The 16,050-nt window shown below is 34.9% G+C and overlaps 1 protein-coding gene across 4 annotated transcripts in view; it reads right to left on the bottom strand.

The window, feature by feature from the left end:
- The window catches only part of LOC120779513 (adapter molecule Crk), a 152,590-nt gene that overhangs the window by 45,267 nt on the left and 91,273 nt on the right, over positions 1-16,050 (bottom strand). For 3 of the 4 annotated variants that reach the window (XM_040111842.1, XM_040111845.1, XM_040111843.1), the window contains exon 2: positions 3,365-3,435. In XM_040111842.1, coding sequence (XP_039967776.1) covers positions 3,365-3,396 — 32 coding nt within the window. In that variant the 5' untranslated portion in view covers positions 3,397-3,435. Of the gene's footprint in view, positions 1-3,364; positions 3,436-13,396; positions 13,598-16,050 lie in introns of those variants that run through there. The other variant, XM_040111844.1, reaches the window with a different exon arrangement.

The following is a 16,050-nucleotide window of genomic DNA, read 5'->3' on the forward strand; positions in this document are numbered from 1 at the left end:
TAGCACACTTGGTCATCAAATAAGAAAACATTTATTTATTCCTTAAGTTTATCACTTACGGATTTGAAGAGACATGCGTTTTATTTTAAAAATTATTCACTTTAATATTACTAGAACATTAAAACAATAAATATTCTATTATCGTCAAAAAAAGACGAAAACATCAATACCCTATCTCACAGCTGGGACAAATAAATAGCACAATCTGAAAAGGGTTTAAAAACAGGTACCAAAATTAAAAAAAAATATTAAAAAATTGTACAAAATTGTTCATTTCGTTAGTATTTTGTACGACATCCACCATTTTTAATCACCCTCTCACATCTTCGCTGCATGCTGTCCACCAGTTTTTGACATCATTCCTTTGGGATTGAATATCAAGCCTCCTCAATTACAGCTCACAAATCATTACAATTTTCGAATATGCTTGCATTTTTGGTCTTGATATCTTTTCATAAATTTACTATTGAATTGAGATCCGGGCTTCGCGCAGGCCATTTCAATATTCTAAATTTTTTATTGCCGAGCCAATGCTTTACAACCTTCGCGGTTTGCTTCGGATCATTATTTTGCATAAGTGTCCAGTTTATGGGCATGGGTTAATATACAAATGGCTCCATTTTATTTTACAGTATATCCAAATACTAAAACTGGCCCGTTTTACCATTTATTCGAACAATTGACACGATGCCTTGCCATGAAAACGCGCCTCAGACCATGATACTTCCACCGCCGTACTTAATGGTTTTTTTTTTGGAATACTTACGGTTAAGGGCTTGACCTTGTGGACGATGTACACATGTTTACCCCCTGGAGCCATCCTATTTGTCTTGGTTTCGTCGCTCAAAAATACGTTCCTCCAAAATTGTGCTGCTTTGTCTCTGTGGGCCTTTGCAAATGCCAGTCAATCTTTGGTGTGGCGTTTTGACAGGAGTGGTTTCTTACTGCTAATCCAAAAAGTTGAGATTCATTGAGTCATATTCCAACAAGCTTTCTGGACACGTCCACACCTTACTCGTCATTAACTTCGATCATAATTTCTCTGTCTGACTTAAAAAGATCGGCTTTGCTCTTCCGTACTATGTTTTTGTCAACACTAATATTGGTTTTACGTGGTCCTGGTTTTCTTTTTGTTGATACAAAATGGATCTTATTAGTTACATAAAGGGTATTATAAAACATTTTTGGAGAGCTATGGAGATTTCAGCAATTTCGGCAGGATATTTGGATATTTTCCTTTTTTGCTCGTATTGCACATAAGCGCTTTCTTTTTCGGCGTGGAACGTTTTCCCCTTCTCATTTTAATGAAATATAGATAAAATAATTATTTATTCGCAAATTTAAATTGAAAACATGCGAGAACTTCACACAAAATTCAAATTTTTGGAAAAGTGGGCGTGGCCCCGCCCCCTACTAAGTTTTTTGTACATATAACGGAAACTACTACAGCTATGTCAACCAAACTCTATAGAGTCGTTTCCCCGAAGGCATTTCCATATACAGTTCAAAAATGGAAGAAATCGGATAATAACCACACCCACCTCCCATACAAAGGTTATGTTGAAAATCACTAAAAGTGTGTTTACCGACTAACAAAAAACGTCAGAAATACAAAATTTTACGGAAGAAATGGCCGAAGGAAGCTGCAGGCTTTTTTTTTGAAATTGAAAATGGGCGTGGCGTCGCCCACTTATGGACCAAAAACCATATCTCAGGAACTACTATACCGATTTCAATGAAATTCGGTATATAATATTTTCTTAACACGCCTTCTTCCTGTTACAACTAAGCGAAAAAACATCAAGATAAGGAAAAAATTTAAAAGGTCATAAAAAAACTGACACATACGAACGCCAAACAAAGCCTATACTGACCTAGTACCATCACCCTGACTTGGAATTTCTCACCCCCCAGATTAGCTGTTGTACTGTGTATTTAAAAAACAACAACAATTTTGTAACAATCAGATAGCGTAGGTTTCTTTAGTCCAAAGTCAAAATCGTTTAAAATGCATTTTTGACAACTACCGGCAGAGCAAGAAAATGAAGAGTTTGTGGTAACTACTTTTGAATAAATCGATTTTTTTTATTAAATCTCTTTAAAAATTATCTAAGAATATGTCCCCAAAGTTATAGATGGGAATTCGAAATATTGTCGAAGCTGGAGGGGAAATAGTGGCTGAGCGTGTAGCAAGTACATACGAATATGAACGCTTGGGCAGACTTTGACGAGCGATTTTTTGGTTTTTCATTTTTATGTGAAACAAATAAACTAAACGTCGTTTCGAATTAGGGTGAAGTTTATTATATTTGGCATTAAATTGTTTTCTATTTAAACTAAGAAAAGTTAAGTTTGAACATATTTTTAAAACAAAAAAACAGTAAAAATTGTTTGGAAAAAACACTTTTTTCAATTTTTAAAATTTTTTTATAATTTACCACAATTTTTGGAATTTTCTTGGTTTCACTAGACGATAATTTATTAAGAAATACGAATCTCTATGAATTTTTTGTTTCAGATAGAAATTGCAACCTGCACCCTGCCCACCGTAGTGTAAATGCACATGCGAGGTGCATCCTTGCTTTCCAAAGGCAGAATACAAAAGATTTCGTATCCAAAAAATTTGCGGATGATGTTTAAATATATAACTATAAACCTTAGAAACTTAGCTTTAATCATTAAAATGCATTCTTCATAACTACCAGCAACAAGGAAATAAAGAGTTTGTGAAAACGTTACTTCATCTTATTTAGTAAAAATAAAAAAAATTATAATAATTCCTCATTTAAAAGAAAATAACTTATGAATCTGCAATAAACATAAGTTAAATGCCACTTACTTGTCAATAAAACTTTTGGCAAAATAAAGAAAGGATTTTTCTTATGCGCAGCACATCAGTTTTTACCGTAACATTTTTGTCATCGTAATACTTGCATAAATAAAAAATAATGTTCATATTAATAATTATTTACCTTTTGAACAATAACTCAATTAAATTGTTTTAATTTATCATTTAAAAAACTTCAGATGCTTAATTATTTGTGAAATCTTCATTTTTTAGGTTGGCATTAATAGCAAACTAATAGTTGTAAATCGTAATACCAAAAATGAGTTCATTTGATCTGAAGTTGAATTGCTTCAACTTTAATTGAACCGAAATGAGTTGAAACCTGTAAAAGGGATTTTAGTTTTTTTTAGCAAATAGTTCAACGAAACTGTACTGTAGTACCAAAAATGCTAACATTGCTTGATTGTTAAAGACAACTCCATCGCAAATTCTCACTGAATATAAGGGCAACGTAATGAAATCAACAGACAGATCGTACTTATTATTTACAATATTTGTATTAACTTACTAACTTACCTGTTTCGGTCTGACACATCGAAGGTATCCATCCTATATATTTATATATGTTATTCGTCAATTGTAAATTTCTAAAATAAAATAAAATAAAAAAACATTATATCATTTTCATAATTATGCTTGTCTTTTTTTTGTAATGTTAAATAATGTCAACGGACGAGGTCGAGGTTTACAGGACCAAACTCTATACCATGTACTTGGCTTAATTCGTATTAATATCACTTATTCAAAATAGACCCTAACATTAAATAACCCCTGAAACAACAACAGATAATAAAAGCACTTCTCCGAGGCAAGTTTGGTGATTTTAGCTTAACCGATTATTAGCCAATAGGTGTGTCACTACTGCGATCCCCTGCGCCAAATTACAGTTTTATATCTAAATTTATTGCTTGAACAAAGTTTCATTACATTATTTAAATTTTTGCTCAAGTTTTACAGCTCCCACAGATAAACGGACGGGCGGATGAAACGACGGACAGACAGTCAAACTGATTTACAATCGTCTCGTCAATCTCATCCTTTATATATGTACACTTGCAAAAAACAGTCTCTGAACACGCAACAATATAATCATACGAATAAATGTAAAAAATGCAATTGATTGGACATTTTCTTTTATAATTATTTCATATCAATATTATTTTCTGATTTGCTTCGTACAAGGTGCGTTCCAAAGTAAACATGGATCTAGAGCCCCATCTACATATATGTCGACTGGTGCGTTAGAATCAGCTATCTTTATCGATTGTCCAGTGAGAATTTCATGACATTTCATTTATTGGAAGTGAAGTTTTCGAACAAAGAGCCAACATTAAATTTTGTTTTAAAATTGCTAAAACTTTTACCGAAATGTTTCAATTGATGGAACAAGTTTCTGGCGATGATTGCCTATTCCGTAGCAGATTACACGAGTGGTTTCAATGTTTTCAAAGTGGTCGTGAGGACATTAATGACGATCAACATGTGGGCTAATCAAAATCCGTTATCACCGGAGATTCCATAGAAACCGTGCGTGAATTCATCCAAAATCAGCCGAAATCATAATTGAAATTCATGGAAGTGGAACTCAACATCTTCAAAACATCGATTTATCGCACTTTGACCAAACATTTGGGCTTAAAACGTGTGTGCACGGTTTGTTCCGCACAAATTGACTGACGACCAAAATTGCTCAGAATCCAACATTCGAAGGACATCATTGTGACCGATTATTTGACCAAAAATCACAATTTAACCATTAACCACTCCCCGAATTCACTGATATGGCACCGTGCGATTTCTTCCTTTTCGGAAAAATGTATTTTCCCATGAAAGGAAAGCGTTATGCAGAGGTAGAGGCCATTCAAAAGGCGTGCACCGGCATACTGACGACCATACCGGCCAACTTGCTGCAAGCTGTATTAAAGCAAGAGACTATTTTCAATAAAATAAATTGATTTTGGCGAAAAAACCATTTGTTCTGTTTTTCTCTAAGTCCTGTTTACTTTGGAACGCACCTTGTATAGTTTATTGGCTGCCCAAAGCGCATGGACGAGAACTCGCAGGATGCGATGACATACGTGCGGACTTATGGACGGATTTGTTTGTTACATTCACTTGCAATGCAAAATGGCTATAGATTACAGAAATATTGAATCGCGATCAATCAGAAAGATCGTCACCATGTCGCAGCACGGCAAGAACAGCTACGATGTTTGATGGACTTTATCTAGAAGCAACGTATGTTTATATGGTGCTGTTAGATGCTGGATGTTCTCTGTTGAGGGGCAAAAAAGAGGTTTGCCGCACGCACACATTCTTCTTTGGATGGTGGATGGAGGTTACACCAGATCAAATCCAGAGATAGAACTAGAATTATACGAAGTGGTGAAAACCAATATGGTTCATGGACCTTGCGTACATCACAATCCCACTTCGGTTTGTATGTCTGACAATAAATGCACGAAACAGTATCCACGTCGTTTAATGGATATCCATTGTATCGGCGTCGCTCACCAGACAGCAATGGCAGAACATTCAGCATTCAATTTAGAGGAGTGAATATCGAAGTTGACCACACATGGATCGTATTATATTCACCACTATTGTCTTATTCACAATCAAAACGTATATCAAATTTGAGTATTGCAGTTTAGTGAAATCTATAAAATAAGTTTGTAAGTACGTCACCAAAGTAAACAAGATAGCGGTTATTAGCCTTGAATGGTTTTGTAAGATATTTACTTTCGAAAGAGTGTATTTCAACCCAGAGAATACAGTGCAGCCAGCGGAAACACTGCCAACAACAAAATTGACATTGACGAGTTTTTTCTCAACTTGCGTCAGTGATCCGTTTGCAAGAACATTGCTCTATTCGGAAATGCCGTGATTTTATACATGGAATGCATCATCGAAGAAATGGTTACGTAGAAAGCAAGGCCAACCGGTAGATGGACATCCAGGTGTGTTCCCAACTAATGCATTAGGACGAATTTAGACAATCCACCCGGAAAACTAGTATTGCTTCTACCTTCGGTTGGTATTGATTAATGTACGTGGTTCAACTTCATTTGAGTTATTGCGTACTGTGAGTGGTACGGTGTGTGCAACTTTTTGAAAAGCATATCAGCAATTACAATTGCTGGAACATCACTGAAATCAAACAATGGACGATGCGATAGCTACTTCGCATGCCACTGAAGGTCGCACACTTTTCGCGATGATTATTTCAACATATCAGCCTTCAAATCAGCGTCAATTATGGGTTATGAAATGGCATTGCCGAAGTACTTTAGCGTAGTACTTGAATCTAAGTATTTTATTACATAATATTTTATTTAATATTACTTAGTTTATTAAATTTAAATAAGAAAATGTCCATATGCAGGGAAAGATTGTTTATACTCATTTTAATTTGAAATATAATTTATAGACGCTTGTTTTTATTAAAACTAAGATTGCCAAATAAAGAAAGAGGAATTATAGTGAAAAAGAGGAACTTCAGCGAATCGCTCATATTTGCTTATTATCATATGGCAGCGCTGCATTTCCTCATAATTTAAATTATAAATTTCTTACTTACAATACCTGCAAAAAGTGTAAATTGTGAATTCGTTTAAATGTTTACAGTTTAATTAAATGAATTTGAAGGGGAAAATGTGCATAAATTGTGTTAAATGTAGTGAAATAACTTGTTGAATTTTTCGAATTTTGGAAATTTTTGAACTCTAAAGTAGAATCTCGTAAACTAAGCATTTGCGGTACCCATAATATAATTAAGTATATGTATATAAAATATATTTTTTAATCAGGAGGACTTCCTCTTTCCAACGGTACCTTCAGATCGCGGCGCCAAAGAAATCGGAATTGTGCCTCTTATTGTTACAAACATACACTATTAACAAAGAAATTCTGAAATTTTTGGAAAAAAAATATTTTAAACTCGGTCATTTCGACGCCATTTCCGATTACACCTCGGAAAAAAGATGCGCCAACGTGGGCAGGATAACTCCTCACAGGATCATCTTAAGCAAAAAGATACGTGTTTTAGTTAAAACCTTAACTTAGAACTTGGACAAAGAAAAAAAACTATTTGTTTGCCCACAGGTGGCCCTTGCTACTGCGATTCCCTGTGCCAAATTAAAGTTTTATATCTTGATTTAGTGCTTAGTTATGTCACTTTGTAAGTTTTCGGTTAATGGCGTTTGTGGGCGTGACAATATTCCGATTACGCCCATCTCCGAACTCGTCCAAGGAACGCACATATCAAGTTTCATCAAGATAAACGTACGGACAGATAGACAGTCACCCGGATTTCAACTCGTCTTGTCATCCTGATCATTTTTGTATATGTATATACATATATGAATAACCATATATCCATCTCGATTAAGTTTAGGTGATACGTACAACCGCTAAGTGAACAAAATTATGCTCTGTAGCAACATGTTGCAAGAGCACTGAGAGCAGCATTTGTTACACAAACATCTAACATAAATTACGAGTGAACTGTGTCCAGTTCGAACCAACTGAGAAGATAGGATGGTAAAACAATTCATAAATAAAGAATATAGTGAAAGCTCTATTAAATGAACGCCCTATTAAGCGGACATCTCCATTAACCATACACATTGGTGATTTTTATTAAGTACATCTAATAAGCGGACAACTCTATTAACTGGACAGAAAGACTGGTAACCAGACATTGAGAAAGCAGCCTTAAATTCGCTATTACAATGATTTTTATTTGTATAAACATATTCAAAATTAAATCTCAAGTAAAATCCTTTGGATTCTTATACCGACAAAAACGTTTTCGCCTTTATTCTTAAATACGCGGACATACAACGTGACACGTAATTTTTATATATAAAGATATATGCTTATAGACGCCGCTATTCGAGCGACGGAAAAATATTTTAGAATTGCTTTTTTTGCTATTTTTGTCACTCAGGGATGTTGTGGAATCCAAGACGGAATTGCCTAGCTGTCAGAATTGCAAACCAATTTTGATTTTCAATGGTGTCACAGAATCTGTTTGGATATTCGAATCAGCTGTTTACTAATGTGACATAACTTGCAAATGAATACATTTGGAAGCAATCCTATTAAAGTTTTTAATAAGTTCTCAAAGATAGATTTAAAAAAAAACGATTTTAAGAGATACATTTATCGGATGAATAAAGACGCATTTGGGTGTCAAATTACGTTTTGTAAATCTAATGTCTTTAAATATCCCGCCTTTTTTCTCAAAAACTGAATAATTAAGACATTTCGTGTTTTATACTTATGTTTTCCCCTATAGAAATAAAGATAAATTAACTCGAAATAATAAATTAACTTGATTTCTTAACTCACATTTCAAATCTGTGAGCGACTATCTTCTTGCTTTGTTTCTGAAAGCAAAACCGATAAAATTGTTTTCTTTGACACCCAAAACCGACACAAATTCTGTTTCGAATATCAAACTAATAATATCTGAATTTATGACACCTACTACTTTTTTTATCGGTTTCAATTCTGATTCGCACAACTATCAGATTCCACAACACCACTGTCTATGTTTTCTGTGTTTTGCGGGGTTGCCACATTTCCCTTCTAGATGGAGGATCAAAAAATTGTTCAATTTATGATTTTAGCTTTTGCCATCCGCTTGTTTCGCTGTATTTTTGTCAACATTGCGACTTTTCGGGGAAAACCTTTTGAAAAGGTTATTTTCTACAACTCGACACGGAATAATTCTCGATTTTCGTGGCCTTCCCCTGTTTTTGTTTTCGTAATGAGTGTCAAGGCCTTTGGAACTTGGGGGGAATGTAATAAGTTAGCTGTCGCCGAAGCCACTAACCAGTATGTCCAGGAAACGAGCTGTTGAGAGGTAGAATTAGTATCATGGTGGGACTCATTGCATGCACGACATATGTAAGTTGGGTATGCCAGATACTATTCTGGATAAGTAGGAGCTTGCCTGCTGCAATACTTAGAACGAAATTGTTTCAGGCGATAAATCGAGCTTTTGTTCTGCGATTGGCGGTGTTTAGACTCCAAATACGTCATTCAGTGGCCATCGTTTTGCATTCTTTTGGAGGTTTCAAAGTTGTAAACATAATTCTGTGCGATTTTTTTATTTTTTGAAAATTTTTTTGTGCCGCAGGGCAATGCTTTATTAAGCCCAATTCTTCTACAAATAATACATAATTGTAACAAAATTACGTCTATGATTTATATTTTTATTCCTTTTTTCTATTTTGTTGTTACGAAAACAAAAACACTCTTTGGTTTGATTTGAACATTAAGATAACAATCAAATTAAGCAGTGTTTTAAAAGATATACAGTGGCTCACAGCTTATTTCATGCAGATGAAATTTATCAGTTTATATTGCCTTAAAATGGAAAATAATGACAATTAAAAAAAGGTTGATGAATATATGTATATTCTACAATGCTTTGCCAATATAAAAAGCAAAGTAAAGTATGTGGAAGTACAGTCTTACATCCACAAAGGCATGAAATGCAGGTGCCTTCCAGGAATTTTCGCTCACAGTTATTTTCATGCACGCTCTTGTCTATGTTATAGAGAAAGCCAGTTGCATGGAGAACGGTACTAGGCATTTCTAATCCTTAAAGCTGTCATTCAGTAGTAGTTTGAAACCAATTTTAGAGTGTTTTTATGTATCGAGTTCTCAGTGTACTACTTTCAGTAGAATGAGTCCCCGTACAACGATTGAGCAGCGGGAATTGGTCATAAACTATTTCAAAAATGGAAAATAACAGCGAAAATTTGCGGAGATAGCAAATTTAAGTAAAATATAATTGAGCGTTTCGTACATGAAAGTCACATTCAAAAGAAAGGCCGAAACGCATCAAATAAAATTTTCAATGAACGTAACGGGCGTTTAATTGTGCGTAAAATTTTAGAAAACCCGACGATATCAGTTCCAAAGTTAACTACAGAGATTCAGAAGGAGCTAGGAAAATCATTTTGTGCTGAAACTGTGCGTCGGGTACTACGTGGGAACGACTTTAATGCCCGGGTAGCCCGAAAGAAGCCATTCATTAGCAAAAAAAAAACCAATTAAGCCGAGTTGCATTTGCCAGGGAGCTGAAAACCAAGGATTTTTTACTTCTGGAACACTGTAATTTTTGGTGACGAGTCCAAATTTAACCTTCTCGGGCTCAGATGGAATGGCTTAAATGTGGCGGAAACCCGTTGTTAAACATGGTGGGGGCAGTGTTATGGTATGGGCATGTATTCTGTAGCCGCGGTTGGAAATTTGTTCTTTGTATTTTTTGACAAATCATTGTACCTTAATATTTTAAAATAAAATTTAATCCAAAGTGGTGAGGAACTTGGAATACGTCAAAATTTCCGGTATTATCAGGACAACGATCCTAAATACAAATCGTCAATAGTGCAGACCTGGGTAATACGGAATTGTCCACATCTAATGAATCCAACGGTGCGGTCACCCGACATTTATCCGATTGAGAGTGGAAAAAATTGGAACAAAAAAATTAGATAACTCCAAGCCACCTATACTAAAATCTGTACTAAAAACTAGCAGATGTCATACTAAGTATTAAACAAGTTCTAAATAAATTATTTATCTTATTTTTAGTAAAAAAGTACACTGCATGAATTAAGCTGTGACATAAAATTTGTTTACGTTTTTGTTTTTTGGTTTTTTGTTTATAAGTTGTTAATTAATAATTAAAAAATAATAAAAGGAGTGTCTTTTATAAACTACACATTCATATTAACAACGACAACTTTGCGGTGGCCAGGCCATTTTCACCGTGATACAGGAGAGTTACGATCGACACAAAGGATGAGGTCCAGATATTTCGAACGGGATGATATGTAAGTATCGGGTGATTTTTTAAGAGCTTGATAACTTTTTTTAAAAAAAAAACGCATAAAATTTGCAAAATCTCATCGGTTCTTTATTTGAAACGTTAGATTGGTTCATGACATTTACTTTTGAAGATAATTTCATTTAAATGTTGACCGCGGCTGCGTCTTAGGTGGTCCATTCGGAAAGTCAATTTTGGGCAACTTTTTCGAGCATTTCGGCCGGAATAGCCCGAATTTCTTCGGAAATGTTGTCTTCCAAAGCTGGAATAGTTGCTGGCTTATTTCTGTAGACTTTAGACTTGACGTAGCCCCACAAAAAATAGTCTAACGGCGTTAAATCGCATGATCTTGGTAGCCAACTTACGGGTCCATTTCTTGAGATGAATTGTTCTCCGAAGTTTTCCCTCAAAATGGCCATAGAATCGCGAGCTGTGTGGCATGTAGCGCCATCTTGTTGAAACCACATGAGTCAACATTTAAATGAAATTATCTTCAAAAAGTAAATGTCATGAACCAATCTAACGTTTCAAATAAAGAACCGATGAGATTTTGCAAATTTTATGCGTTTTTTTTTTAAAAAAAGTTATCAAGCTCTTAAAAATCACCCGATAGTAGCGAAGCAGCGTGAAAAATACTTCATTTACCGTCACATGAAAGGCACCCAAAGCCACATCTTGGTGGTGCATCTTCCAAACCGCGAGCTCGTATATAGGCAATTTCGGCAAGACCGAGTGGCATCACCGCCACTTACCACCCTGACTACTTTTTCCGCTTGTGTTAGGAAAACGAGTTTACTCGGATGTTGTTCCTTGTAAAAGGCCACGGTATTACACGTGGAATGCGTCACGAGCAGTGCGCACCCATCGACGGTTTGCCTGGTGTCAAAGCCTTAGATGCCCTGGATGAAATTTATACCGTACACATAACACACTTTGGCTGTTATTGTTTACGTTTGCTGCTGACTAGAACCAGAAACCCAACCAGTTTTCAAGCGCTTAAAATCATAGACGTACAGGAAAGGACCGCTTTCCCAGAAGCATGATAGGCAATAGGGTTGCTTGAAGACGACGGCCGGGGGCACCGGCAAAACTTTCTTACTGAACTTACTGCTGGCACAGTTGCGATAAGACAAAGTGGTTGCACTGGCAGTTGAGTCCTCCGGATTACCCGCAATCTTGTTAAGTAGTGGCAGAACCGCACAATTACTATTCAAGCTCCCGCTGAACCTTGCAGATGAAGAAGAGCCCATTTGCAACATCAGCAAAAGTAGTAATGGCGGTGCATTGCTATTGCAATGGTGCAAAAATTGATCATGTGGGACAAATACACAATGTCACACAAGCGAGTGATTGAAGAACCGAATCGAAGCTTGCATGACATATGGGGCAATCGAATTAATGGGAGGAGTGGTCGTCTTTCTGACAGGTGATTCCTGCAGACGTTGCCGATTATCGAGAGAGGTACCGCGAAAGACGAGATAAATGCAGGCCTCAAGGCTTCACTGGTGTAGGCTAAAGCAGAGAGGTTACAGTTGAATACTAACAACTCTTCAATGATCAGGAGTCTAGACCCTTCGCGCGAGGAGTGGTTGCGCGAAAGAGCTATCATGGCGCTCAAAGATTCCTACAAACTTACCATTCCAGTTCAGGCGCCTACAATTTCCTTTAAAAGTGGCTGTCTCTATAAATAAAATGTGAATAGTCATTATTTTTACTGTTAATACACAATTTATTTTCCCTAATAAACCTCCCGGCAATGTTAGTTTATTATAAAAGCCCGTGTCTTCATTTATGAAAAGATTTTCTGGTCACTAACAAAATTAAATAATATTGTTTTTGATGTTTTATATTTATAGTTTTAATGTCAGTGTTATGCAACTATTTATTAGTTTAATAATTCCGTTATATTAAGGGTGGAGCCTGCTTTAGAAGCTTAGAAAAAACGATATTTTTTTTGCTTAAATCTCTTTAAAAAAAATCTAAGAATATGTCGCCAAAGTTATAGACGAGAATTTGAAATATTTTCGAAGCTAAAAGGGAAATAGTGACCGAGCGTCTAGCAGATATAATATATGAGCAATTGGGCAGAAAGCGAAAGCTTTAATTGGCGGGCAGAATAGAAAAAAACTAAACGTCGTATGAAATTGGGGCAAAGTTTATTTTCTTTGGCAATAAATTATCTTCTATTTAAAATAAAAAGAACTAAGGAAGTCAAGTTTGAACATATTTTTCAAACAACATAAAATCAAATTTTTTGGTCAAAAAACACTTTTTTTCAATTTTAAAAAAATTTTAACATTTTCCAATTTTTTTTGGAATTTTTTTAGTTTGACTAGAAGATAAATTATTAAAAAATATGGATCTCTTTGAATTTGTTTTCGACAGAAATTGCGACCTGCATCCTGCCCGCCGTCCGACAAATGCACATGCGAGATGCATCGGGCAATTGCTTTTCAAAGGTAGAATATCAAAGATTTCGTATCCGAAAACTTTATGAATGATGTTCAAACATATAACTATAAACCCTAGACATTTCGGTTCAATCAATTATTTATTTCCCTCCCAAAAAACTCCTCAAAAAATCTAATTTTTTAAGCCTCTAAAGCAGGCTCCCCCTTAAGGTTTGTTCGTTCATTTGTATATATGTACATATGTACATGCATAGTTCATATAAAATATATTTACGTAGTTTGCCTTACACTTTTATATGTGATTGTGTCGAAGCACTTTTGCCCCTCTGATTGAGGCGTCTCCAAACAAGCGTTCTGAAGGCGTCAACCGCCTCTTGAAAGACAACTGGCAAAAAATGGTTGTGTACCACTCAACATTTACTGCTCTGCGTTTTTCTAGTAGTATTGTTGCGACAAGTCGTTTTTCTAGCAAAACAAGCAACTTTTGTTGGAAACAGCTTATTTTGAAAAACCCATACAGTCGACTGCTTTTTATTATCCAAAGCGCAAAAAAAAATTTACAATCAAATGTTCATGCATTATTGAATGTATGCTGGTTCATCGACGCTCTGTTGCTGAGTTAATCCACGACGAAAGTTGTAAAAATAATTGCGCAAAAATGTTTGCGTTTTAATTCCGTTTTTTGATCGATATGAATATTTTAAGTTACTGTAAACAACACAAATAGCGATGGTATGTTCGACTATGTATAACATCAAAAATGTCAAATTTTACGACAAAGTTGTGAGATGCCAGATTGCCACATTAGGGTTGCCAAATCCTGAAATATAAAAGGCATCCTACCTTTACCAGGTAGTGGCTAAGATATAAATTAGTTATAAACTCAATATAGTACAATTCTATTTATTCTTAATTCTATTTATTAATGAAAGCGAAAAAGTCTGAAAATGATTAATAAGTAAATTTCAAATATGTTAGAGATAATAAAAAAGTCTAGGTCATACTTAATTTTTAACAGTAATATTTATGGTTTTTAATTATAAACATTTTTAATTCAGCTCTATTTATATTCATATCGTACATTCGTTTTCATTTTCATTAACAAATATTCCTAATATCTTACAAACGTATTACTTCTAGGGCTGAATTAGTTTGCAATTGTTCGCTCATATTAATGGTCAATTGAAGTGTTTCAACACTTCAGATAAGAATTAAGGCTTAGACATTTGTCAATCTCTATTGAACTTTTTTCAACACTGCAGCACTTCTGTTATTTTGTGATGTTAGATGTTGCGTTAGGTTTGTTAGGAATGCTTGTGCATCGTTCGCCCATAATCCTACAAAGTAATCGTAATACCTGGCGATGCAACAGTCAATGCGATTTTCTGTGCGAAAGAATAGTCTTGTTCAGTATCAACTATCAGTATAATCCATGTATGTATGTGTGTATGTACACATACAAAAATTTCTGTTCTCTTGAAGTAGCTGAAGTAATTTATTTTTATTTTTGATTTTTTTTGAAGTAATTAAATGTTTAAAGAGTTTTTGCACGAATTTTTAACACATGTGATAGATATAATTATTTTATTTATGAACTATATTGGCTTTTAACATAAAGAGATGATAAGCTTCAAAGAGTATGATTAAGTCAGATCAAACTCTCGTTCCGAAAATACAATCAAATCAACTCGGCTCATCATACCCAATTTCGGCAATCACGATCGAGTGAATGGTATGTTCGACTTCGGTTCATATCAAATCATATCAGCTTAGTGCGTTACGACGGTTGTTTTAATCGAACCAATCGAGTAAGGTTGATGTCAGAACGGAAGCGAGAAGCGATACGACGACTGAAGCGATAATAATTCAAGCGAAGATCGATGAAATAGGATGTCAGAGGGAAAGCAGCAAAGCCAGGCGGCTGCGAGGTGTGATTAACATCTCTTTAAATATATCCAATTCATTAACAAAGAAATATAAACAGTTAATTTGATACTGCGCCAAGATCCAGATAAAATTTTTTAACTACACAATTAAATTTTTCCACGGTGGAATAGGAATAAAATTTGTCCAATTTTTTTTATAGATCTGGTACAATTTTATTAAGAATATAATCGAATATAATAGAAAAATGTATAATAAAAATACAAAATAGTAAAGAGTAAAAAATAAACATTAATAATAGCCAAGAGCATTCAAGCAAGTTACTACAGCAAGTTAATTATTAATTTTGCCCTCTTGGAGTTGCCGAAAGCCGCTTTGGTGCTCGCTTTCACTTTCACAACTTTGAGCGATTTACATAAGAAGACACATGCAGAGCCAGATTATAGTATCGACTCTCGCTTCCACTCTGACATTAGCCTAATGTAGAATTGATTCCAACATGTGAGGCATACTTGGTTTAAAATGTATGAACTTTGAATATGAGCAGACGTTGGATGATTTCGATGCGCACATATGGATATAATATGCAGCCCCAACACGGGCGACAATTCATTCATAAAAATATGAGTACGATTTACAAGCAAATCATGTATAACAGAGATAAAGGATCCCCAACTCATTCCAGTGTTAGAGCGCCTCAAAATGAGCGTTCTTTTATAACATTAGGCATCATAGCCAGATCAGACACCAGTTTTGGAAAGTATTAATAAAAACATCCTACATTTAGAAGGATTAAAAGTTATAATGATTTAATGGTACATTAAAACCACTGACGTTTGATGTTTCAATATTTAATCAAGTGATTTAAACTTAATAAATGTTTGTAATCATTTTCAAGTGAAAATTAATACGATGATACAGTACATGACAAAGCCTTTCATCAAATACTTTTAAATTTTGTGTTTATTTTAATTATTGTTTTGAATGGCGTTAACGAATACCTCCGTTCACATTCACACTGACAGAATCAGCCAGTGCCAGTTTACACACGGGCTATT

The sequence above is a fragment of the Bactrocera tryoni genome, unplaced genomic scaffold, assembly GCF_016617805.1.
Source record: "Bactrocera tryoni isolate S06 unplaced genomic scaffold, CSIRO_BtryS06_freeze2 scaffold_11, whole genome shotgun sequence".
In the NCBI taxonomy this organism is placed as follows: domain Eukaryota; kingdom Metazoa; phylum Arthropoda; class Insecta; order Diptera; family Tephritidae; genus Bactrocera; species Bactrocera tryoni.